This window comes from Carassius carassius, chromosome 41 (assembly GCF_963082965.1).
Source record: "Carassius carassius chromosome 41, fCarCar2.1, whole genome shotgun sequence".
Classification (NCBI taxonomy): Eukaryota; Metazoa; Chordata; class Actinopteri; order Cypriniformes; family Cyprinidae; genus Carassius; species Carassius carassius.
Window position 1 is genome coordinate 7,964,074 of NC_081795.1, and position 27,467 is coordinate 7,991,540.

Genomic DNA, 27,467 nt, shown 5'->3' on the forward strand with positions numbered 1-27,467 from the left:
AAACATTGCAACCTGTTTTTATGCAGTCTATGACTCCAACAAAACTATGACTTCAGTCTATGACTTCAGACCAAAAATAACACGAAATAAATTTGACATTAAATTCCTGACACCTTTCAAGCAATTCCATCACCGAATTGGAGATTTTGTTGCTCTTTCAGAAAGAAACATTTAAATTACACCACTGGATTAATTTAGCGCTTCTTCGTCTCAATCCATTCCATTCATATTCTGGAGTAAACAGCCAATCAGAGGACACGCGTAAACGCATTTCCGCAAATCAGAAATCGGTGATCCTCCGTCGCCCTGGCAACCGTTCTGACGTCGCCAATGTATCCCGCCCATCAGTGTGTGTGTTCGAATCATTAAGAAGCACGCAGCCATTACAATACGTTATATTCAAACCGAGTACAACGCGATTTAAGGAACTAGATTATTACCGGCTTGATTTTTTTTTAAATATCAGTTTTATGAAACTCAATTTGAACTTTAAAGATAATACTTTTGGCTAACAGTCGTATATGTAAATATAGTCAGGCGTTGCGTCGACGTGAGACGCTCCGCATTCCCAGGCAGTTGACAAACCGGAGACGCGCCATAACACACAGCCTTCTCCGTCCGTTCAGAGCATTCATTTGAACGCTGTGTTTTCGTTAACCAAGAAGATTCAGATTTAAGAGACTCGCTTCGATTTAGATGGCAAGCTTCCCAGATTTTGTCAACGAAAATGAAATAGGTGAGTTTCTCCTTTTCACGTAACGTTAAGTTAACTGTTTTTCCATGGTAGTAGGGTCTTATTGTTTAACGTTTGTTCCTTTTTAACGTGTGTGTTATCCTATATAATGAGTGTTTACATTTGTGCAGCTATGAACGACTTCCTCCTAATTCCAGTGTTTAGCCATATTAAAACACCAGTTGTCGGTAAGACTCAGATTGAACTCAAACAAATGGGTACGCCGCATATGTCTGTTAAAATATTGACAGTTATTTTTGAATCTTCTTTAGCTATTGTTAGTGCTTTAGTTTTGTACCCAGAGCGCTTCCACACCCTCCCCCACCTCAGCAGCGGTTTCTCCAGACCACTGTTATGGAAAGCCAAATGGGTCAGAATACGCGTGCTTTTCAACGCCGTATTCATTTTAAAACGCCGTTTTCATAACGCCGCCAGGCGTTAAATAAGCGCCGTTACGTGATAAGTTGACGCCAGACGCCACCAGGCGTTAAAATAACGCCACACGCCTACCGACGTTAAGTTAACGCGACACGCCACTTAAGATGCAAATTTATTCGCTCATCTACATGGACACACCTCTCATGGCTACGAGGACTCTACGGCAAGTCAGAGCATCCAGTTTGCAAGAGCGCGAAGATGGCAAGAAGAGCGTTTGTTTTGCAGTGTAAACACACTGTTAATGACTGCACTCGCCTTTTACTGTCTGATAATCCCGGGCCTGCTGTTTTTCAGTCATCATTAAACAGGTAAAGATTGTGTTTATGTTCTCCAAAATAATTTAGTTAGAGTTGTAACGGTCACGTTTTGATAGACACGATTACATGAGCTGTTGATTTAACTTGCTAATTTTAATGGCACAATAATGGCACAATATTTTTTTTAACACAATTTACTAACTTTTATGCCCCAGAACTATGTTAAGTCATCTTAATACATTTTATGCAGTTGTTTGGAAGCAAACAAGATGCATTACAGTGTTTCTCCACCCTGGACCTGGGCATCCCCCAACACTGCACATTTTGTATGTCTTCCTTATCTGACACTGCCTTTTCAGTCCCCTGAGTTTCTTTTAATGAGCTAATGAGTTAAATCAGGTGTGTTTGATTAGGTAGACACACAAAATGTGCATTGCTGGAAATGCCAGAATGAACTGTCTCATATAGTTATTACAGGAATCACAAATAATTCCAACTTTGAAAATGATCAGTCGTTTGAACGAATGGACTGAATGATTTTTAAACATTTACTGACACCTACTAGCAGTGAGTATCTTTTTTAGTTTATGTTTAAAATATATTGGCTATATAGTTTCTCAAAAATTGAAATTCTTTTTATTAACATCTACCCACCCCAATGTTGTTTCAAACCTAAATGTCTATATTTCTTTTGGGGAACATATATTTTGAAGAATGCTGGTAACCAAGCTGTTTTAGTCATTAAATGTATGTAAATAATGATTCAGATGCAGCTTCAATAAATAAATAAATAAATAAATAAAAAATTGACAGTGTAGCCTAAATGTAAATTGAATATTTCTTTCTAAAGCAACATGTTAGAACAACATTTTTTAGACTTTAAAATAAGTTTTGAGGTTATTTTTCTTTCTTTTTAAAAAAACATAGCATGATATACTATTTAAAACAAAGCAAAAAATTATGTATTGTTATTAATTTATTTAATATAAAAATAATAATAATAAAAAAAAAACATTTACTTTTTAGACTTCAAACCATGCTGAGGAGCCTGGAATGGGCAAAGGGGACTCTTCTACATACTCAGGCAGCAGATGAGATCATCCATGAAGTATCAGATTTTATTCAGGAGATTCAAACTTCTGAACCAAGAGCACAGGATGGTAAATGCAATCAAACAATCTTAATTACTCACAGTAAACTTCAGTTAGATTGTCTGATTTTGATGGCCAGTAACTTGACATCTACAGTAATATATTTTGAATAATTTTGCTAAGCATAACATATCACACAGACATACAAACTATTGGAAAAATTAAGAAGTCTGTTTATAATTGTTTATAAAAGCAATATATTATAATTATTCTACAGACAGCACTGTATATCGACCTCCACTGATTCGTAGTGGATCCAGAGGTGCACCATCTTATGTCATTACACAGGATCAGCTGTCATTTTTGTTGTCTTGTGGCTTCACTGTAAAACAGATTGCACAAATTCTACACACCTCCATATCCACAGTCAAGCGACGTTTAAGGTAAGTTATATAATATAATAACTAATATCCATTGACTACACACATTATACCCTGTTCACAGGTGTATTTGTCATGCAAAACTAATAAAATGATGGAAACATTTTATTTTATCCCAGTTACATATGTTACATGTAGTGTGCATAATTACATGATACTGACCATAAACTAAACCCTAATCCTATTCCTAACCACAACCCTATAGTAAGTGCATCTAGATTATTATTATTATTATTTAGTACTTAAATGTGTAATTACACTGTGTAACCCGATTAATAAAGTGAATTTTATTTATATTTACATTTAGTCAGTTAGTGGACACTTTTATCCAAAGCATTTTATAACAATAGAAACATATTTGGGAATTTGCTCCACCTAGATTAAAATGTCATATGTTTAGGCTGACTGGAGTACTCATCTCATTAGATCATAATGAGTTGGGAAAAATGCTGAGTGCAACTTTTGATTTATTTTAGCGCTCCTATTAAATGTTAAAATGCTTGGATATATATTTCCAGGTGCTTCAATCTGTTGCAGTCTTCCTCATACTCAGATATATCTGATGCAGATTTAGATGAAAAAATTAGGGATATAGTGGCTGGAAATGACCAACTTGGACCAGAGGCAGTTCGAGCACAACTGAGGACAGAGGGAATTCGGGTTCAGAGGTGCAGAGTGCGGAGCAGTATGCATCGTGTCAACCCAAGGGCTGCAGCTCTCAGAGCAATGTCTCAGAGACTACGTAGAAGGTCCTACCGTGTCGCAGGACCTAATTCTTTATGGCATCTTGATGGAAATCACAAACTAATAAGGTAATTTTCTTTTTAAATGCAATCTTAAACATTGCATTATGCCTTAACCACTTTATTCTTCTGTTGCTTTAACAAAATGCCATTAAGTCACTAAATTTAAAATTTGTTTTTAAAAGTCTAAATTTCAGAATTAAGCAGTTGATTAACAGAAATCAGTATGGCTGCATAAAAAGGGTTGTTGAAATGGATGTAACAGTGCTCTTGTAGAACATCTAAAGCACACCCTTCATTGGATATTTTGTTGTTGTCTAATGCAGGTTTTATGCTCAACTAAGTAATTATGTATTTGTGTTAATTTAGATGGAGGATAGTAATTCATGGTGCCATTGATGGCTACAGTCGGCTTGTCACCTTTCTCCAAGCATCTAACAACAATCGCAGCAGCACTGTCATGAACTGCTTCTTGGATGCCATTTCCAAATATGGAGTCCCTTCCAGAGTAAGGACTGACCATGGGGGAGAGAACAATGCAGTGTGCTTGTTCATGAACCTGTTCAGAGGCACTGAACGAGGGAGTGCTCTTAGAGGAAGAAGTACACACAATCAGAGGATTGAAAGACTTTGGGTCGATCTGTGGCGTGGGGTGTCAAATGTGTACTATGACCTTTTCCACTTTCTTGAGAGTGAGGGCATTGTGGATGTAGATAATGAAATGCACATGTGGGCTCTGCAATATGTCTACATCCCAAGAATTAACAAAGACTTGACAAATTTTAAACACCAGTGGAACAATCATGGTTTACGAACCGAGAGACACCAGTCACCTCTACAAATCTTTGTCCGGGATTGCCTGGCACAACAGAGTCTGCCAAGTACTGCAATGCAGGAGATATTTGCAAGACCCTCAGACTCCACTGGAGGAGAGACTAATTCAGCAGAGCTTGTTGGTGGTGACAGTCATTCTGTATCTGGAGCGGTATCTCATGTGCATTGGCTTGAACGAGTTACCGTACCTCCAAACCAGTTCACTGTGACTGATGATGAGATGAAACAACTCACAGAACAAATTGATCCACTTGAAGGTCCCCGGGAAAATCTTGGAGTAAATGTACTTAAAGATGTCCTTTCTTTTGTGGAAAACCTAAGAATGTAAATTGACATTTAACAGTGTCACTGTTACTTGTTTGAAGTGTTTTACATGGCATGTGTCATATTCTGATCGGTATCTCCCCTCTACTTTCCTGACTCATTTATAGTTTATGTAAGGGCTAGTCATATCCCTGAGATAAAAAAAAAAAAAAAAAAACACTAAATCACATTAATAAACAACTTTTTATTGTAATTGTGATGTAAATTTCATTAATTTGTAGTATAATCTGAATACTTTCAGATGTGGATTCTTATCAGATATCCCAAGACAGAGCAGAACTGGAGAAAGGGACAAAACTTAGCAACCCCTACAAACATCAAAAAGCTGTAGTAGAACTGTATGATGAAATGTCCATTGTATAACTTTAGATAATCGAAGTGCACACATCCAACAGGCTGAAGGGCTTAATGTGAGTGCTCAACCACGTAAATACCTAAAACTAAGAAGAAATTTGGCACACCACAGCTCCAAAAGTATTATGTTCTCATCAAAGGTGACATTCCGAGCCTACAAGCTCTTCATTAGACAATGAACACATACATAGTTCAGGTTTTATATATAGCACAAACCTGAATGACATGATCACCCACATGATCCAAAAAAGGGCAATCAGGAAATCACCTCACATAAAGGCAATAAACAAACCTAAAAGTGAATACAACCACTAACTACAAATTCTGAACCTAAGCCTATATAAAAAAAATAGCTGTAAAGTATACATAAATTATAGAATCAAATTTACATTTGATTCTATCTTGATGTTGATTGTTTTCTTAACATCAGGCATTTTATTTAATGATTTTTGTGAGAGATAAAGTATTGTTCTTTTATGTATATTTTGCAAGTATTTTTTTTTTTTTAATATGTTGAGGTTCAGCATTTGTAGTTAATGGTTGTTTTCACTTTTATGTTTATTGCCTTTATCTGATTGCCATTCGGTTTGGGGGGCGGGGGGTCATGTGGGTGATCATGTCACTCTAGTTTGATGTATGTGATCATTGTCTGATGAAGAGCTTGTAGGCTTGAAATGTCACTTTTGGTGAGAATATAAATATTTTTCTACTCTTAGAGCAGTGGTGTGCCAATTTAGCTCTTCATGTTTCATAATAAAACTTTAAAACATGAAAATATTTAAAACTATTACATCAGTAACAGCCAACACAATTTTTCTACATCACTCCAAAAGTGGGGGATTGCAAAATACCACTTTCCATGTTTTCTCTGAAGAGTTCATAGCTGGGATGGATTGGTAGCCTCAAGACAATGCTGCAGGTATTTGCCTCTGGAAAAATTTTAGGGGCCTCATTCTCTTGAGGGTGTAAGAACTCCAATTTGGGTTCCACTGGGAACCCTAGCCTCGGAATAGCAGTAGATCCTGACACAAATCCAAGAATCTTGTCTAAGGTGAGGGGATATGCAGTTCCTTCTAGTAAAAATGAACAGGAAAAAAAAAAGTTAATGACCATTTTGCAGATACAGAATACCAGTAAAGTAGTTGTCACAGTTTATTGTACTTCATGTTCTTCCAAACCCATATAAGTATCCTCATCCCAGATAACAATAAAGTATAGTTGAATGTACTAAAAATACTTAAAAACAAGCAAGTACTTTTGTAGTAAATTCATTTTTTTGTGCTAAATAAGATTATATTTTATATAGACACTAATTAAAGGTGTATTTCTACTTGCACTTGAAAAAGTATATTAAGTAGCACTAATACTCAAATTCATTTTTAGTGCATTGAAATAAAGTATCCTATCACAAAAATATACAGAGGACTTTTATTTGTGTACTTCTAAAGTTTGATTTCATTACATTAAAAATTAGTTCAATCTTAGTAGATTTTTATATAGTAATCCTAAATTAAACTTTTAATAAATATAAGTACATTTTCCCAACTGTACCACATAAGTACACTTAATATAAATTGATTTTAAGTGTAGTCAGATAAAGTAAACCAAATATACAAGTGTTTTATAAGTGTATTAGTTAAAGGTGTGCTATGGTTCAGTATATATTTAAAAGTGTATGAAAGATTTGTTCAAGTGGCAACTAAATACATTTTAATACAGGGATAATATGTTAAAAGCACACATGAGCTATGGGATTTCATCAAACATATATACATTTTTATTTAATTTATCTTAAAAAAATATGATAGATAGATAGATAGACAGACAGACAGACAGACAGACAGACAGACTAGACAGATAGATAGATAGATAGATAGATAGATAGATAGACAGACAGACAGAGAGAGAGAGAGAGAGAGAGAGAGATCCAACATAGCTTCAGTTTGATCTCATACCTTCCACTTCTATGAGCCAGTCCCTCCAGAAACAGATTGTTCTACTCTCCACTACTCTCCTGTTGCTGCCAACTGGAGAAAGTTCTGCTTTAAACAAAGCAGATATGTCTTCGGCCAAAAGTGGCTTCTCCTCATACATAAATACTTCTTTAAAGAGCTGAGGATGCTTTTGCATCAAATGTAAAAGCCCAAGACACTCCAGGCCCTCTTTAAATCTAGATAAGCAAAACATGTACCAAATGTGAAACAATGACAAAATAGTACTGGTAATTTGTCAGGTGAAAATATCTGTACATTCTTATACTCACTGTTCCAAGGAATCCCTCAACCTGTTCTCGATGAAAAACTTGGTAGCGTAGCTGATTCCACTAAGTTGTCTCTGTCTTCTAGCGTCTGGATGTGCCATAGAGACCCCAGCATACTTAATTGGTCAGACGCCTCCATTATAGCACACTGTGCTTCATTTACATTCTGTGCCAACTGGATCTAAATTGACAATGAATTTAACACAAAATTAGCCATTAAATACAAGAAACAAAATACTTATATAAAACATTTAAATATTTAATGCACACACAAACCCTTAAGTAAGAGCTTTTTAAGGTTAAGGTTAACAATTTAAACATTCTAAGATATTACCACTATCGCCAAATTACAGTTACTAACAAAGCAACAGCTGGCATAAATGAAAATGTGCAATATATAAACTAACCTTGGTCATCTTTGCTCTGAAGTCATAGTCAGCAATCTCTTGAAGGTCTGGTACTGGGGGCTGAAGGTTGCACACCTGACAGAACAGTCTTTCTGAAAAAAAATTTGGCTCCACACCACCATGTATCAGGCACACAGCTATCATCCGTCCAACTATTTTGTACATTCCATTGTACAGTGCTGTAACACATGGGAAAAGCATTATTATGTCTATAAACAATGCTTAGAAAATGTGTGGTGCTTCTTAAAAAATTAATCACTTTTTTCATAGGGGACTATGTTTTAATTTTAATAATTAAAGATGATTTTTATAAAGACCTAATGACATTCAATGTGAAAGTGTGCAGAATTACAGAAAATTATAAAGGAGGCAAACTATTTTTCCAAAATGCTTAATGTAAACACACACACACACAAATTAGGCAGGAGGTTACCTTTGGAATTGCAGGCAAGTGTTTTTTTCCAGTCCTCTCCATCAAATATTTCGCATGAGTGGATTTCCCTCATCAGCAAAGTTAAAAATTCTCTCGTTGGTCCACCCTCATCAGCGGCTCCCTCACCAATCCCATCAGCATCTCTGAACACAACATCTAGTTTTGCCTCAGGGTTAAAACGTTGGCGTCGGAAGGCTCTGATGCCACTGTCTAGGATGTTGCATCGTGTTACATTGATTTGGTTGGAAATGGGTGCAGCTGTAAAATCCACTTTGTTTGACATTGTATTTAACAATGATTTCAGGTCAACACTGAAAAAAATAAATAAAAGAGAATGTTACTCCGTCTTTTGATCCAACTACAGTATAAATACATGTCTAACAACATCAATTGACTTACTCATACTCATCTTCATCTGAGATATAAATATCTGTGTCTGGACTGAGTAAAGAAAATGCCACTGAAACTTCTGGAGAGGAGGCCACGGCTGGAGCTGGAGCAGCAGAGGAGGCCACGGCTGGAGCTGAGAAGGAGGCCACGGCTGGAGATGAGAAGGAGGCCACGGCTGGAGCTGGAGCTGGAGAGGAGGCCACGGCTGGAGCTGGAGCTGGAGAGGAGGCCACGGCTGGAGCTGGAGCTGGAGAGGAGGCCACGGCTGGAGCTGGAGCTGGAGAGGAGGCCACGGCTGGAGCTGGAGCTGGAGAGGAGGCCACGGCTGGAGCTGGAGCTGAGAAGGAGGCCACGGCTGGAGCTGGAGCTGGAGAGGAGGCCACGGCTGGAGCTGGAGCTGAGAAGGAGGCCACGGCTGGAGCTGGAGCTGGAGAGGAGGCCACGGCTGGAGCTGGAGCTGAGAAGGAGGCCACGGCTGGAGCTGAGAAGGAGGCCACGGCTGGAGATGAGAAGGAGGCCACGGCTGGAGCTGGAGAGGAGTTCACTTGTGCAAGTGCATAAGTACTCTGTAAAATTGAACAACTGTGATCTTTCATTTGAATGTACTATTGCACTATTTGTAGCACTTTTGTTTATACATAATATAAAGGAAGCAATAAAATATTAGGCTGTCCAAAAAACGAAGACTGATATGAAATAGATCAAACAATAGGAACACAGTTTCTACATAATACTGCAGACACAAAGAGGCCTTTTGAATATTAGATTAGATTACCTTCTCTTGTACATAAAGTGCCGATCTTCCTAGCTGCCCACTAGCAATTATGGCTGCTGGGGTTTTTGACTCCAGACTCAAACGTGAAACCTGCCTCTGTGCATCAACCCTGCATAATTCAAACTCTCTCCCTTGAAGCTGTGGAAACGTGCTTCTGAGAATTTCTGCAAACTGTGTCTCACTCTGCTCTCTCTGTACAACAAGTCTCTGACTGGCAATGGCATCTATTGGTCAACAATGTGAAATGCTGTTAGTTTAATTTGTTTACAATCAACATGACAATTTCATGAATAGCATTATAAGCAAAGGACTTACCTCTCAAAGAAGATAACCGATCAATACCAGTGCGGAGAAGAGTTACTTTAAATGTACATGTCACATTTCTCCTCCGCGTCCTTCTGGGACGAGCAGGACCATGCAACGGCTGTTCGTTGCGGAACATCTCAAACCTTTCAGAGAACATTTAAACATAACTCTACTACGAAATTTAAACATATTTGCTATAACCTAATTAATGATCTGAGATAAAGTAAGTTTGATACTTATTGTTTGTTATTATAATGTCATGATTTAAGTTGTCGAATTAAATCATCCAATTAATTTATAGGGCTAATAAATAGATTTTATTTAAAGATTTTACAGATAGATAGATAGATAGATAGATAGATAGATAGATAGATAGATAGATAGATAGGCAGACAGACATTCCCTACCTGTCCACAAGACTTTGTTCTCCAAGCTCTGCTGGTGATGCTTCAAGTAAACTGTCAAGTTGGGCATTTATGCGATCCCTAATCCCACTGAGACGTCTTCTAAAATTATTAGGTACACCAGACATCTTTGTTGTTCTCTGATAAAGAGATTAATAATGACCTAACAATCTAAAAAACGCGCCAGACACTACATCCGGTGCTGTCTTAAAATCATAAATGAATCAGACGTTTGAACGAATCGATTTAATAAATGATTCAGTGACATGCTGCCACCTACTGGCGGTTTCAGTTTCATTTTATAAATTGAGTCATTTAAATTGTTTAATATTTCTATATTCAAAACTTCATATTTTAAACATTAATCTCATAACATCGTTATTATGCATGAAGTCTGTAAATATTCCTTAATGCAACAAAAAAAGTTAAGTGCATGGCAAAGATGAAATGTTGATGCTAAGTTAAAATCTAAATGTTTTGGCTTTAAAATATGGAATACATTTAATAAAGTTTGAAAAAGGGGATTATAAAGGTTAAAAAACTAATCTTTAAGGAGTCAAATATCGCCCTATAATGTATATATATATATATATATATATATATATATATATATATATATATATATATATATATATATATATATATATATATATATATATATATATATATATATATAGTACAGACCAAAGGTTTGGACACACCTTCTCATTCAAAGAGTTTTCTTTATTTTCATGACTATGAAAATTGTAGATTCACACTGAAGGCATCAAAACTATGAATTAACACATGTGGAATTATATATAGAATTATATACATAACAAAAAAGTGTGAAACAACTGAAAATATGTCATGTTCTAGGTTCTTCAAAGTAGCCCCCTTTTGCTTTGATTACTGCTTTGCACACTCTTGGCATTCTCTTGATGAGCTTCAAGAGGTAGTCACCTGAAATGGTCTTCCACAGTCTTGAAGGAGTTCCCAGAGAGATGCTTAGCACTTGTTGGTGCTTTTGCCTTCTGTCTGCGGTCCAGCTCACCCCTAAACCATCTCGATTGGGTTCAGGTCCGGTGACTGTGGAGGACAGGTCATCTGGAGCAGCACCCCATCACTCTCCTTCTTGCTCAAATAGCCCTTGATGCCTTCAGTCTGACTCTACAGTTTACATAGTCATGAAAATAAAGAAAACTCTTTGAATATATATATATATATATATATATATATATATATATATATATATATAAAGGAATGTAAGCATAGACGCCTTAAGACCTTAATGTTACCTTTTAAAAACTAATTGCAAACGTTTACGCAAAGTGTATTAAATATAATCTACAAATCATGCAATACTGTACAACTAATTAAGAAAGGTTTTGAGAGATAGGCTAATCAGTCCAATGAGAGACAAGTACTAATCATTCTAATTGTTTATTAAATAATTCTTTCTTTTCACTAATTAATGTTTATGTTTTTATTAAACACATTAATAATGCTTATATTTTAGCATGTGCAATTTCACAAAGTATTTATAATGTGGCCAAAATTGCTTAATATTCAAGAAGGACATATAGAAATATGAAATAAATGTAATGTTATTATAGATTACAAAGAGATTTATAATGAAATACATCCAAAAGGTCATTATATATATATATATATATATATATATATATATATATATATATATATATATATATATATATATATTCCAACACAGATTATAAATATATTTTGGAATATATTACAAGAAATTTATTATTTAACTGTTGTAATAATTTCCAAATTTACACTCATTTGTGTCATGTAATAACAATATTCATTATATGTATATATGTATATATATATATATATATGTGTGTGTGTGTGTGTGTGTGTATTTGTTTTTCTATTCTGGTGGGGACTTAAACCTGAATACACACAGACTCATGGGGACTCGTGTCACGGAGGGGACCTAAATTGACCTAAAAATGCAGAAAGTTTCCTGTGAGGGTTAGGTTTAGGGGTAGGGTTGGTGTAGGGCGATAGAAAATACGGTCTGTACAGTATAAAAACCATTACACCTATGGAGAGTCCCCACAAGGATAGCTGACCAGACGTGTGTGTGTGTGTGTAAGTGCTTTATTGTAAAAATTCAGGTATCTACTTTTGAGTATGATTTCAGTTTATCATATGTTATTATGTTTTAAAAAGGAAGAAAAAGTACCCTCAAAAGATATTTTATCATATAGCCAAATTGTGTTAAATGAGAAAAGCAAAGAATGAGAAAACAGAATCAAAATGTAGCTTTAAAAATGTATATTTAATTTAGGTTTACACATGCTATGCTTTGTTTCAGAAGTTGCATCTGAATCAACATATATTTACAGACTAAAACAGTTTGGTTATCAGCATTCTTCAAAATATCTTCCTATGTTCCTCAAACGCAATAAAGACATAAGGTTTGAAACAACATTGGGTTGAGTAAATGTAAATAAACAGAATTTCTATTTTTGTAAAACTATGGCCAACTATTTATTAAATTGAAATGATATCCTACTCAAAATATAATATAATAATAAAATAATAATATTACTTCCTTATTAATTTAACTGTTGAATAAAATCATTTCCACATTTTCACTTCATGAGACTTCATGAGACAAAAGCTTATTCAGGGGCATTTATCCCCTATATGTACAATTGTAAGGGCTCTTCTTGCCATCTTCGCGCTCTTGCAAACTGGATGCTCTGACTTGCCGTAGAGTCCTCGTAGCCATGAGAGGTGTGTCCATGTAGATGAGCGAATAAATTTGCATCTTAAGTGGCGTGTCGCGTTAACTTAACGTCGGTCGGCGTGTGGCGTTATTTTAACGCCTGGTGGCGTCTGGCGTTAACTTATCACGTAACGGCGCTTATTTAACGCCTGGCGGCGTTATGAAAACGGCGTTTTAAAATGAATACGGCGTTGAAAAGCACGCGTATTCTGACCCATTTGGCTTTCCATACACTGTGAATGACTCACCACCACACCAGTGATTCACTATCAGCTAGCTACACGTTACCCACTTATGCTTTGTGTTAATTATATACACTTTAAAAATTTTAAAGGGCAAAAAAAGAGCTTAATGTGATGTGTTGGTTTTAAATTGTAATATCCAGGACATGTTCATATAGTGACTAGTATCTATACAGTTATGAGATATTACCTGCTACTAGTCTGTATCCTCTTAATAACAATTATTTAATCCAATTTTTCTGGTAACGAATTACGGTTTTTTTTTTCAATTCAAGTTTATTCAATTCAAGTTTATTTGTATAGCGCTTTTTACAATACAAATCGTTACAAAGCAACTTTACAGAAAATTGTTTCTACAATATTTAGTAGTAGCTAGTAGTTTGTGCACATTTGACAGGATTTTAGAAAAAAAAAAAATAATAATAATACAAGACGTAGTCAGCTAGACGATGAACTATCAATATTATTAATTAATAGTTATTATATGATGCAGTCACACATGTAGCAATAATTGTTAGTTCTGTTTGTTGATTCAAGGTTAGCACCATCTGGGGTCCTCTGAGGGTCAGCATCATCTCTTCTCAGATGTTCTGGATCCAGACTGGAGCTTGTGTAAATCCTACATCCCGTGGCAAAACACAGAAACAAAATAGAGACATCATTAGCATAGCTGCTGATCCAACAAAGTAAAATTAGTTTAACCCAAGCTAATGAATAAAAATGCACATTTGATCAGATGCAACTACACTCACAATTTAAAAGATACATTATTCGTATGCTTGGCGAAATAGATGTGTTTTTAATCTACATTTAAACAGAAAGAGTGTGCCTGAACCCCGAACATTATCAGGAAGGCTATTCCAGAGTTTGGGAGCCAAATGTGAGAAAGCTCTACCTCCTTTAATGGACTTTGCTATCCTAGGAACTACCAAAAGTCCAGCGTTTTGTGACCTTAGGGTGCGTGATGGGTTGTAGCGTGGTAGAAGGCTAGTTAGGTACTCAGGAGCTAAACCATTTAGGGCCTTATAGGTAAGTAATGATAATTTGTAACTGATACGGAACTTAATAGGTAGCCAGTGCAGAGACTGTAAAATTGGGGTAATATGATCATATTTTCTTGACCTCGTAAGGACTCTAGCTGCTGCATTTTGGACTACCTGTAGCTTGTTTATTGACGAAGCAGGACAACCACCTAGAAGTGCATTACAATAGTCCAGTCTAGAGGTCATGAAAGCATGAACTAGCTTTTCTGCATCAGAAACAGATAACATGTTTCGTAGCTTGGCAATGTTTCTAAGATGGAAGAATGCAGTTTTTGTAACATTGGAAATATGATTTTCAAAAGACAAATTGCTGTCTAATATAACACCCAGATTTCTGACTGTAGAGGAAGTAACAGTACATCCGTCTAGTTGCAGATTGTAATCTACAAGATTCTGTGTAGTGTTTTTTGGTCCAATAATTAATATCTCATATATGTCTTATTCGAATTTAATTGGAGAAAAGTATTTGTCATCCAATCTTCTACATTTTTAACACACTCTGTTAGCTTAGATAATTGGGAAGTTTCATCTGGTCTCGTTGAGATATATAGCTGAGTATCATCAGCATAACAGTGGAAGCTAATTCCGTATTTTCTAATAATATTACCAAGGGGCAACATGTATATTGAAAATAGAAGGGGACCTAGGACGGATCCTTGTGGCACTCCATATTTTACTGATGATAAATGAGATGACACCCCATTTAAGTAAACAAAATGGTAGCGATCGGACAGGTAGGATCTAAACCATCTTAGAGCCTGCCCTTGAATACCTGTATAGTTTTGTAATCGATCTATGAGTATGTCATGATCTATGGTGTCTAACGCAGCACTAAGATCAAGTAAAACTATAAATGAGATGCAGCCTTGATCTGACGCAAGGAGCAGGTCATTTGTAATTTTAACAAGTGCAGTTTCTGTGCTATGGTGGGGCCTGAAACCTGACTGAAATTCTTCATACAGATCATTTTTATGCAGGAAGGTGCTCAATTGAGCAGACACAACTTTTTCTAAAATTTTAGACATAAATGGAAGATTTGAAATGTTCCTATAATTTGCCAGTACACTAGGATCTAGTTTTGGTTTCTTAATAAGAGGCTTGATAACCGCCAGCTTGAATGGTTTTGGGACGTGACCTAAAGATAACGACGAGTTAATGATATTGAGAAGCGGTTCTTCGGCTACAGGTAACAGGTCTTTCAGTAATTTAGTGGGTACAGGATCTAATAAACATGTTGTTGGTTTAGATACAGTGATAAGTTTATTTAGCTCTTCCTGTCCTATATTTGTAAAGCACTGCAGTTTATCTTTGGGTGCGATGGATGAAACTGAAGTGTTAGACGCTGTAGAATCTACATTCGCTATTGTATTTCTAATGTCTATTTTATCAGTGAAGAAATTCATAAAGTCATTACTATTTAACGTTGGTGGAATATTTGAATCAGGTGGCGTCTGGTAATTTGTTAACTTAGCCACTGTGCTAAATAAAAACCTTGGATTGTTTTGGTTATTTTCAATGAGTTTGTGTATATGCTCTGCCCTAGCAGTTTTTAGAGCCTGTCTATAGCTGGACATACTGTTTTTCCATGCAATTCTAAAAACCTCCAAGTTAGTTTTTCTCCATTTGCGTTCAAGACTACGAGTTACTTTCTTGAGAGAGTGAGTATTACTGTTATACCATGGTACAGTACGTTTTTCTCTAACCTTTTTCAATTTGATGGGGGCAACAGCTTCTAATGTATTATTGTTTTTTTTGGTCACTCAATTCTATATGCATTGGCTTTTTACTATTAAGTATTATACATTCTAATTGATGCATATTAATTTTGAATTCAGTACTAGCAATGAATAGTTACTATTGAAATTTAACTTAACTATTTACCAAAAAGTGCTAGAAACACAAAAATAGATGATCCACAACATAAAAAAATGTTATTTGTCTAAAAAGGTACAATTAAAAACAAATTAATTTAAAAGATGGTTCAACCCAAAATAAAATTGGCATCATTTGCATCCACTTTCTTTCCTCTTCTGGAACATAGAAGATATTCTGAGAAATGCCTGAGGTAGTTTTGTCCATACAATAGCATACAATGGTAACCAAAACTGTTTAATTACCAACATTCTTTAAAATAAAAAAAATTGTGTTCAGCAAGGAAAAAAATCTTTGGTTTGGAGCAACATGAAGGCGAGTTAAATGATCATAATTTTTGGTTGAATTATCCATAAAATTGTCTACTTTTTAGTTTGTTACCTAAAAGGTTTTTAATTTGTTAAACTATATGAACAAATGTAATTTAACTTAATGATGGCTATGAAGTCATACATGCACGTTTGCTGTTAAACAGTAACAAAAAGTGGTTTGGTTTTCTAAACATTTTTAAAGCTTAAACATGTGCTTTCTGTTGCAACAGGTAAAGCTAAGTTCATCGGGGAACTCATACCTCCTGTTGCTCCCTTTGACCAGAAGTCTGGACGGGAGACTTGGACTGTAGCTTTTGCACCTGATGGTTCTTACTTCGCTTGGTCTCAAGGGCATCGAATTGTGAGACTTGTACCATGGAAAAAATGCTTAGCCAACTTGTGAGTATACACACTGATGTCTTTGTTTCTCACTATGGTGAATTGTTACAATACAGCTTGTGTGTTGATGGACTGACAAAGGCAGTCTGCGCGTGTGCTGGTTGTCTGGTGTGGCCCTCTGGGCTTTCACATGGTGGCTGTGCCACAGTGGGATTGTTTAGCATTCAGTGGCATTGCATAGACCACCAGTTATCCTCTCACCTTACCCTGTGTGGATAGAGAGACCGCCACTAAGCATGCAGCCCTGCCAACCAGCTATTATCCAGTACTGAATGCAAAGTCCTCATTATGAGGTTCACATCATTGCCCTTTGGCTGCATGCCTCCAAGTGAGCAACTTTTTGGGCTGTTTTTTTTACTCCTCTCTTTGCCTGTGTTAAATACAGTAGATCTTGTACTCTTCTCCAAGAGTGGGGGACGGATTGATCAACCCAACAACAACTTCGGCTGTCATTTATATTAAATGTATTTCTGGGTTCTTGTAAAAAGTAATTATCTTGTGGTTTTGGTGCATCCTTAAGCTAATATTCTTCATTAAAAATAATGCCAGACACATCATTTCACCATAAACCATGCAGACAACTTTAAAACAAGTAAAACTTTAACAGAATTTACAATAGTTGGAACAAACAGTTTCTCCATGTGTCCATAAAAGAGAACCATGGTATTGTAAAACTATTTTCAGTCATTCTATGTTGAAATGTAGTAACTTTTTATTAGTAGGTGTAAACACAAAGGATGTCATTTGGCAGTTAAATGTATGTTTAGATTTGGAACTAGAATTTCTTAATATGAATTAAATTATGAAATATTTAAATGAAAATAAACTGGAAAAAATATATATATCCATATGTTATGAATTTTCAGTTTATTTTCATTTAAATATATTTCATGATGATTTATATATATATATAGATATAGATATATATAGATATAGATATAGATAGATAAATATAGATATAAAAAAAACTAGTTCTAATAAGTGATAACACGGCAACATTTCTAAAACTTTAAAGTTTACTTAAAAAAAAAAAGTTGTGATTGTATTTCAGTGGCACCAAAATCAAAGTTCAAGTTGTACTTGATGACAGAATCATCCTTTTTGGGTGAACTATTCCTTTAATGCTAAAACAGAAGGAAGCCACTGTGCCATTAAAAGCTTTAGCTGACACATGCCAGGCTATTTCAGTTCTGCAGTGCCTTCACACAATAACCTTGTAATGTTTCCAGAACCTTGTTTGAGTTTCATGAACTGGCCAAGTGACATTAAAATGGGTCAAAGTTGAAAGGCTGGGAGTTTACTTACTGTTCAAATATTCCTAGGAGTTAAAATGTGCTGCGTGTTTCAACAGACAGGCTAGATAGTGTTTTTTTTTTTTTTTTTTCTTAGTGCTTTTAAGCCATTTTAAGTAAAATGTACTCTTGCTGTTTATTAATTAAGTGAATTTGTTTTCTTTTCCATCAAGCAGATACATGATTCTCATACCAACACAATTACGTTTTCTTCTTTCCCTTCCTCTTACCCTAGTTCTGTAAGAAAGGAAGATCGGTCGAGCGGTGCAGGTCCTCGACGGCTCTCCCGGCAGAACAGTGAAGGCAGTCTGCTGCCAGGTGAGCCCAGAGAGCACACCATCGACTGTGGTGACATTGTTTGGGGCCTGGCATTTGGCTCTTCTGTTCCCGAAAAGCAGAGTCGCTGTGTTAATATCGAATGGCATCGGTTCAAGTTCGGCCAGGACCAGCTGCTACTGGCCACAGGCCTCAACAACGGGCGCATTAAAATCTGGGATGTCTATACAGGTGAGGGTCTTCTTATTGAATCAATCATCACAGACTAATCTAGTATCTAAGTTAATGTTTATCATGTTTATTTTTATGTTTCTGCGCTACAGTAAATGTTTTAGAAATCAGTCCACCCATGCCATCCTTTCTCAACAATTCTGCATGCCAGCTTCCTGTTTTTCTGTTTCCCAACAGATGTGTGTGCTCACATGTGTGTAAGAGAGAGGGGAGGTGGTGATTAGATTATATAAGATGTTGACACGATCTTTTAAGCCCTACCTTTTTTTTAAATTTTGACCCATTTCTATCACTTAATCATACTTCCTTTTAAAATTTCTTGTATACACCTACTGATTTTAGCATTTTTATGCAATCATCCGTCAGTACTAAATGTACATATTTATTCAAACTTCTAGGTACACTCTGCTTTCCCTTACACAATACATCTTGCCACTTTATGAAACTCACCATTGTTTTCTTGGCCACTTAGGTTATGCCTAAGTTCTATATTTTAATAGGCATAAACAGAGTGTAAATCAGAAAATGAATCACTGCGTTGGTGTTTTTGTGAAACGGAGACGTGGTTGTTGACTGCTGAAAAACTTTGCAGGTCTTCTGAGTTATATAATTAATTTTTGCACAGCTGTAAAATGTATTAATAAGTGGGCAGGTCCTGTACAGACACTGCCATTGGTTGTTCTGAGGGGTTAGAGATGTTTTCTTCAGTGTTTGACTCCACCTCCCTTCTAACTGAAACTACACTGCAATAAATTTACCCAGCAGACTTGCTCTTTTCAGGGTGCGAGACTCCTCCTCTAGCTGCCTGTATTTTTCTCCCTTCAGAAAACATTCTGTAAATCTGATAGCAACATATTCTACAGTATCTCTACAGGATTTGTGGCGTACACCCATCATTCTATATGCTAAAGTGAATGTATATTTTCATGGTTGACCGGTTTCAAATAGTCCCTTTTACTAATCCGTAATCATTTTAAAACACATGTTAAAGATTTGTGTATGACTGTAGATGCAGCTAATTATAGGGATTTCACATGGATTAGTCTGGCAGGTGTCAATGATTGTGCTCCCACATGCCTCTAGGCAATTCAACACCATTCATAAAGAAAGGTGCATAACTGCTTTATTTTCTGAATCGCCTCAGGAAGTTCCTTTTCGACATCTGCTTTAATAAGCATAAAAGCCTTAACATATCTTAAATCTGTCTCTTTGATTCCTAAGAAGTCAAAAAAAGTGTGTAAGGTAAATTATGTGTGAAATGCAGTAACAAGATGTTGATACTGAAGCAATGTTGACACAGTTTGAATCGATTAACATGGACTTTGTGCTGTAAACAGTGGTTGATCTGAAATTATTTGGCTGAGGCCCAATTTTTTTTCTACCTTTTTATCCTCAATTTTGTTTTGTTGTATACAGGAAAACTTTTGCTGAACCTGATGGACCATACTGACATTGTGCGAGACCTAACATTTGCCCCAGATGGGAGTTTAGTGCTGGTTTCTGCTTCAAGAGACAAGACTCTACGCGTATGGGACCTCAAAGATGATGGTGAGCAGGACCAAAGGTTGATTTTGTATTTAATGCCACTACTATTTTTTCTTTTCTTTTGAAGCATTACATATTAATGTTAAAATGTTAAAGCTAGACGTTGTGTAACCCCAAACTGAAAAGTCTCTGGAGTAGAAGTTTCCTGCACAGAAGCCTGCTTTGTTTTCTGCAGCCCATTTATTTAGATTTTATCTCCATGGAGTTCAGCACACACACTCGCTTGAGCATGCATGAGCACACCCACTCAGGGGGGATAGTTGGAAAATAATTGGATGCCAAGCCCAAAAGAATGTTTGCTGATATTTTCTCCATGTCTTGCAATATCCGAGGACAAACTTGCTGTTTTAATAGGATCATATGAATCATATTTGTATGCTGAGAACTTGAAGATAAAATGGAGCTCACCTTATTTGCAAAGATAATTTTTTTTTTACTAAGCATGAAGGAATGTTGGCCAGAGTTCAGCTAAAAATTCTCACCAGTCTTAAAGTGGGCACCATTAGGACGTGAGAAGGAATTCAGCTACTTGCTAAAGTATATTTATTTTATTGTTCTCTATGCATCAACATTGCATTTCAAAGGATATACAATGAAATTCAGGAAAAGACTTGATATTATTGTAAACGGTTTGCATAATGTTTATCTTTAATTGTAACATAAAAACGACAAATTAAAATTATTATACGTTCAAGCAGTCTAAATTCTTTGTCTTAATAGGTAACATGGTGAAAGTACTCCGTGGCCATCAAAACTGGGTCTACTGTAGTGCTTTCTCACCTGATTCATCTGTCCTTTGTTCCGTAGGCGCCGGAAAAGCGGTACGTTTTGCAGTTTTTTCTTTTCTTTTTTTTTTTTTGTCTTTATTACCTGTTTGGTGTGTTTCTCACTGTTAATAGTTCTGGTATGACCAATCAATGAGTGCTAAATTAATCTTTATATCATAATGCTCAGTGCCATAACCTGCTTCTGTAAAACCTACCTGTAGTTTTGGTTTTTGATTTGTTTTTGTTTATACAAATGAGTGCCTGGTTTTTATGCGCATGTAGATAGAAATGCAAATGGTTTATGAATTTTCTCCACCTATAAAGCTGTTCTTCATATTACTATTAATAACATCCTAAGAAACTTCCAGCTCTGCCATCACAGGAATAAATGAGATTTCAAAATCTATCAAAAAGAAAAGATATTTTAAGTTGTAGTAATTTTTTTTTTTTTTCCATATTGCTATTTTTTTCTTTTTTTTGTATCTTAGTGAGGATAAGAGACTTATTTAAAAACTTTAAAAAAATCTTTCTGACTTCAAACTTTTGAACAGTAGTGTATTGGATGTATTTGTCTTGCTGGTTGTGTGAAAGCCCTTATGGCACAACAAAGAAAGTATTCCAGTCAGTAAGTCATCCATGAAACCAGCTCTGGAGTCTTTCTGACTCCTAGCCAACTCCCCTCCCATGAACAGGCAGCAGGGGTTGAACTGTATGGTTGTGTGTACATAAGTGTCTTGCTTTCCCTGTCCCAGGTGGTGGCAGAGCTCTGTGTTTGAGTGATTTTGAGGGAAGCGCCGCGCTGACATATAGAGCAGCCGGTGCGGACCACGTGGGGCACGGCTGCCATCGTGGCCCCTGTTGGACGCTCATGTGCCCATGCCCCAGGGGCTTCCATGCTCCTGCCCACAAGGGCTTCCTGTACGTAGGTTCTGCTCCATATGTCTAACTCCCGCTGACACAGTTCTCACTACTTTTACCTTATCTCTCAGAAGAGTTGACCGTGAGATCCCCTTCACCTTCCTACCCCCTACTTCCTTTCCTTAACTCCCTTTTCATTTCTATATTCAGTAGCAGTCCCATCATCTACACATTTACCCTAAAACAGGAGCTCTAGACATTGTGTCTGCTGTACATGTACATGAGTCAGCTGGTAGAGCCCCCCCCCCCCCCCCCCCTACTCATTAGTGTCTTAGTTAACTGAACTCAAGACACCTCTAATATGCAACGCTCGACTGCTGATTGATTTTTCTGTAATTAAAGCCCTACTCAGACTCTTTTGTAATGGGGTTAGTAGGTGAGGGGGGGATTTGGAGCATTGTTGGCATGTGTGAGCAATGAAAAGGCTCCTTGTGTCTCAAAAGACTGCAGACTGATAATGTTGGTCTAATGTGGAATGACTCGGATTTGGAAAACCGGTTGCGCAAATTTATCATTCATTGTTGCATCATACATGAAGCCACCAGAAGCGAGACCTGTGTGTATTTTCCATGCTGGTTGTATTTACTGTGTGAAAGTGGAAATTATTTAAATTTTTTCCCTATTTGTGGATAACCTAATTTGTCATGTTCTGAAAGCGGAGTCTGTTTTAATGAAGCCAGCCCGAAAACTTTAGCAAACACCAACTTGTTTTCCTCATTTACAAGAATCCACTGAATAATAGTAGCACTTATTTCTCCTAAAGTAGATAAAATCGCACTAATTTAACTTCCAAAAAAAAACGAATGTTTCTTTCTTGTGCAAGATATCGGTCTTTGCTTGGCCCTTGAATTTTGGCAGTAGTTGTGCACCCTGAAGCCTTTTCATCTCACATTGCCACGTTCGATAATGTTCAATTACCCTAGTATATGCACCGTATTAGTTTCTCCACCAACACCAGAATGTTTAAACGGCAAATAGCTATTGAATAAATATGTACACTTTTCCTCAAGTGCAGTGTCCGTAGCTTATAAGAAATAAACAAGAATGTTTCCTTATAAATGAAGACCATGCAGGCAGGCACCTTGATTTCTTGGCACTCAAAAATATACAGTGTTAAGGTGTGGTCACATTAGGGGAATTTAGCAGTCAAAAAAGCTCTGTAATCATTTGTTAACAGTGCAGCAATGAAGCATAGCTCACACTCAAGTCCCTTTCAAACAAAGTGGCTTTCTGTTCCCAATCTTTCTAAAACCATTTAGAAAATTTGTCGAACAGCAGTAAATGTGACCACACCTTCACACTTCCTTAAATGTAAAAATTGTGCTGGAGCAAATAAAGCACTAGAAAGCCTCATGGTTGATTCATTAGCACTAGTTTTAGCACTTCATTAGTTTTCAGTTGTGACATGTCTGTGTTCTGTGTTTGCCAAAGGCCGTCAACCTTTTGGCCATCAAATGTTCTCTTCTCTTGCAGTATCTCTGTCTCTTCGTAGGCCTCCACCGGCGTGGTGCAAGCCTATTGTAAACTCACGTGAACTAAAACTGAAAGGGGATACCAGTGGAGTAACATTATGTTACCTTAAGTTACTACTTTGTATTTTTATATTTATTTACACATTTTGTAGTAATTCTTGGAATAATGTAATTGTATATATGTACACTGTAGTATTTCTATGCAGATTTGTATCGTAGATTTTAATTTAGAAAATGTGAGCATTGATGTAATTTAAAGACTTGCAACTGCTAGCTGCTCTGTACAGTTTGTCATTGTGCAATTTAAGCCTTGCTGTTTCATTGGCATGTGCTACTTTTTCTGGGTTTGATTGTAGTGCTTAAGATTTTCCTAAAAAATGACACTGAGCACATTTTGATCTTGCGGTTTAATTTGAATTAATTCTTTGCTGGAATTCTTTTGTTTCTGAACTGTGTGGAAAAGCACAGTAGGCTATAATGCATGTCTTTTGCATTGCAGGTCTTCCTGTGGGACATGGATAAGTACACTCTGATCCGTAAGCTGGAGGGCCATCATAACGATGTGGTGTCCTGCGAGTTCTCTCCTGACGGGGCCTTGCTGGCCACAGCCTCCTACGACACCCGTATCATAGTGTGGGACCCTCATACAGCCACCGTTCTGCTTGAGCTGGGGTACGTGACTACGCCATCCACTAAACTTCTAGTTTCTAGCTTTTTCTGCTCAGTGTGATTTCTCACTCAAGTTCTTGTTGTTCAACTGATCTCTTATCTTCCCTTCAGGCATCTCTTTCCTCCTCCCTCACCCATATTTGCAGGAGGAGCAAATGATCGATGGGTTCGTTCCGTTGCCTTTTGTCATGACGGACGGCACATTGCTAGCGTCACTGATGACAGGTAAGATAAAGCAAACACTTGGTTATTTGCTTTTTAAAACACAATATTGATCGTTTGTGTCGCAGTTAGTAGCATGCATTAAGCGTTAAGGTGATCGGGGCTCTAGAAGGAGTGTGTGATTTGTCACAGGGCCTATTTCTGGGAAAGATCACATGCCCTTCATATGACGTCCATTAATCACTATGAGGCGCCTGGTTTGCCTTCGCCACGCCTCCTGCAGATTCTGAGTGGAGGCGTCCCTCTCTCATACTAAGAGAATGAAACCATTCTATGCTCTACAAAATGGCAGACATAGAGAAGTTGCACTACTGTGCATTAGTTTTGTTTTGCTTTTATGTACAAATGAAATAACTGTTCTCTCATGCTCACCAAGACTGCTTTTAGTTGATCAAAAATACAGAAATATTCTGAAATATTATTACACTACAAAATAGTTTTCTAGTTTAATTTATTTTGAAATGTATTTAATACCTGTGACGCAAAGCGGACTTTTTTTTATTTATTTTTTTTATGCACCAATACTCCAGTCTTCAGTGTCACATGATCCTCCAGAAATCATTCTAACTAGGGATGCACTGAAATTTAATCTGTCAAAAATTAGTGTCCAAAAATGGTAGTTTCGTTTTTTGGCCAAAAGCGAAAACGCAGAAAATGTCGCGCTGTGCTCTATAAATGTACTGCTCATGCTCACTTCAGCCAAGTGCATCCAGAATTTTCAGGTTTTATTTTGGTGCATCCCTAATTCTAACATGCTGATTTTGTGCTCCGGAAACATTTTTATAATCACTGTTAAACTCTGTTGTGCTGCTTAATAATTTTCTGCAAACTGTGAAGGTTTTTTTTTTTTTCTTAGAAATGGTTCTGAAAAACAGAATTTATTTGTAACATTTTACATTCAACAAGATACAACAATCTTATAAATGCTTTACTATCACTTTTTTTTTTTATCAATTTAATGTGTCCTTGCTGAATAAAAGTTAATTTCTTGTCCCAAAACTTAAACTTTGTAATGGTAGTGTCTGAACTCACTAACTGAATATCAGTTGCAAGACACCGGAAACCACAGTGATAAAATGATCATCTTGTATTTTCATTTTTCAGGCTGATGCGTTTCTGGAGTATCTGTGAGAAGAGTCCTCAAGCCATCGCCCCTCTCACTAACGGCCTCTGTTGTGCCTTTTCTACTGACGGAAGTGTCTTAGCTGCTGGGTACGAATCTGTTACTCCATTGTTTGCTGGGTAGTGTTACTACATAAATGATCAAATCTGTGTTTTGGCTTCTAACTGTTCTTCTGTTTTGAAACGTCGCCATAAATAACTTTCATCACACTTTGTTCAAAAGTATCCCAAGCGATCTCTTCTAAAACAAATACACTAAACAGGTTCTGCAGCTTCCTTTGTAGATAAAAGCAGTTAGATGACTCCATAAACTTGGCTGTATGTCACGTCACTTTATAACAGCAATCTGACAAAGCTGAATTGGCTAGTTGTACTGTACAAACACAACCAGACCCTGTTCAAGATGACATTTGATCATGGTATAGTTTAACGAAAAACGGCAGAATGTGTCAGTGGTAAGTTAAATCGACTGAATGTCATCCGTTTGTCTTCTCACAGGTCTCGTGATGGCAGCGTGCATTTCTGGGCTTCTCCCCGCAGCATTGCAAGCCTCCAGCACCTGTGCCGCCTGACCCTGCGGCGAGTCATGCCCACCCAACAGGTTTATACGCTGCCCATTCCTTTCTCCATGCAAGACTACCTGGCATACAAGTCGCTTTAAGTTGGAATGTAAAACACAGCACTGAAACCAATGAATTGTTAGTATTTTTTTAAGACTTGGTTTTTTTTTCTCTCTCTGCTCAAACCAACCCCCTGATGAAGGTGAGGTTGGTTCTTTTTGTATTTATGTATTTATTTTCCCAATTTCTTTTTTTTTTTACGTTTAGTTTTCCTAGTTGCAAGTGTCTTTCAATACTTTGTTCAATATATAAGCCCATATCAGATAGTGGCCTTCAGACACAGCCTTAATATATCAGTGGACCACGGTTTGTCCTTTTGATTCCTTTCTTTTTTTTTTTTTGGTCTGGCACAACTTGTACAGCACCTTAAAGTTGGTAAATGATGGGTGAAAGTGGTGCTTTCTCTGGCTCAGTTCGAGGTATTCCTGGACTGTGTTTAAAGTGATGTGATGGGGCATTGTCTCCTAAATGTTCTGCAGTGTTTTCTTTTTGCCGTGCTTGCTGTGAGAGGGATTGAAGGGAAGTCACAATGTGAATGTGTGTGTGTATGCGTGCATGTGATGGGCGGAATAGAGTTGGTTAGTTCAGGGACACAGGCAGTGCCTCTTTATAGAAAATCGATAACCACACGCTTATGCTGCTTCAGTAACGACCTTTGTCACAAACCTAAAGCTACAGTAACACGTGCTAATTTGTTTCCTCCACAAATTGTATATTTTTTACCTGTACAGAGATTTGTTGAGGCCTGTTTTTGTTGAGTGTATATAATGTGTTTGTATAAATATATATATGTAGCTTCAGTTTTTTTTTCCCATGCTTCTCATAAATCATTTATTAATGCTTGTATTGAAAGTCTGCTCTGTACAAGGTCTTTGCTCTTGTGTGATGGTGATTTTTTTTGTAGAGGAATGACACAAAAGTTTGCTTTGAAGAGAAACTGCCAGCCAGTTGAATGAGATTTTACTTAACCAGCAGTAAAACTGATGCCACATCCTTGATTTCTCATTTCAAACAAATTGCCACCAACTTCCACTTGCTGTACCTGCTATGAAATATGGCACTTTTACCCAGCCTCAGACATTCCCTATTCCTAACCATTATCTCGCTACCTAACTCCTAATCAAACTTCAGTCTGTTAACACTTTGACATTCAACATTCATGTGCGTTTTAACAGAGAGGTTTTGTGGCGTTGATTTCTTTGGTCATGTCTCACCTACCTCTCATTTTTGAGGAACTGGTTTATTGGATATCCTGGAACAAAGTGACATGATTCGGTCATTTGAAACCATTTGAATGGTATCAATTATGAATGTGAGAATCCAAATGTGGCATATTCATCTGGTCATGCAGTCAAACGGTCTTGGCAATAAAATGTGTTACAAAAGCTGATGCCAAAGATCCCCTTGGGTTCTTATTGATGTGATTCGCACAGTCCGTTCTCTCTTACACTCATTTATGGCTAAAACTTGAACGTCTTTATATGTCTGTTTTTCTGCTTGGGTGTATGAATAATGCTGATGTTCAGCAGAT

At 36.8% G+C, this 27,467-nt stretch overlaps 1 protein-coding gene and 1 long non-coding RNA gene across 2 annotated transcripts; one reads left to right on the forward strand and one right to left on the reverse strand.

The window, feature by feature from the left end:
* Positions 1-355: 355 nt before the first annotated feature.
* Positions 356-26,593, forward strand: LOC132123562 (WD repeat and SOCS box-containing protein 1). Its single transcript, XM_059534262.1, has 9 exons — positions 356-736; positions 16,634-16,802; positions 18,330-18,601; positions 20,018-20,149; positions 20,867-20,967; positions 23,803-23,975; positions 24,084-24,197; positions 25,299-25,406; positions 25,815-26,593. The coding sequence occupies exons 1-9, from the start codon at positions 697-699 to the stop codon at positions 25,975-25,977; spliced, it is 1,272 nt and encodes a 423-aa protein (XP_059390245.1). The 5' UTR covers positions 356-696; the 3' UTR covers positions 25,978-26,593.
* LOC132123554 (uncharacterized) lies at positions 5,030-7,522 on the reverse strand. The gene is made up of 3 exons (XR_009426532.1): positions 7,478-7,522; positions 7,170-7,384; positions 5,030-6,287 (listed from the first exon to the last, which is right to left on the reverse strand). It is a non-coding gene; the product is annotated as an uncharacterized LOC132123554 (long non-coding RNA).
* Positions 26,594-27,467: the final 874 nt, after the last annotated feature.

What these genes read in the sequence shown, in the direction of transcription:
- LOC132123562 (XM_059534262.1), top strand. Translation starts at nt 697, where the DNA reads ATGGCAAGCTTCCCAGATTTTGTCAACGAAAATGAAATAG. An exon ending in TGTCAACGAAAATGAAATAG is followed by an intron (nt 737 to 16,633) that starts GTGAGTTTCTCC and finishes CTGTTGCAACAG; the next exon opens with GTAAAGCTAAGTTCATCGGG. An exon ending in ACCGTTCTGCTTGAGCTGGG is followed by an intron (nt 23,976 to 24,083) that starts GTACGTGACTAC and finishes TCTTCCCTTCAG; the next exon opens with GCATCTCTTTCCTCCTCCCT.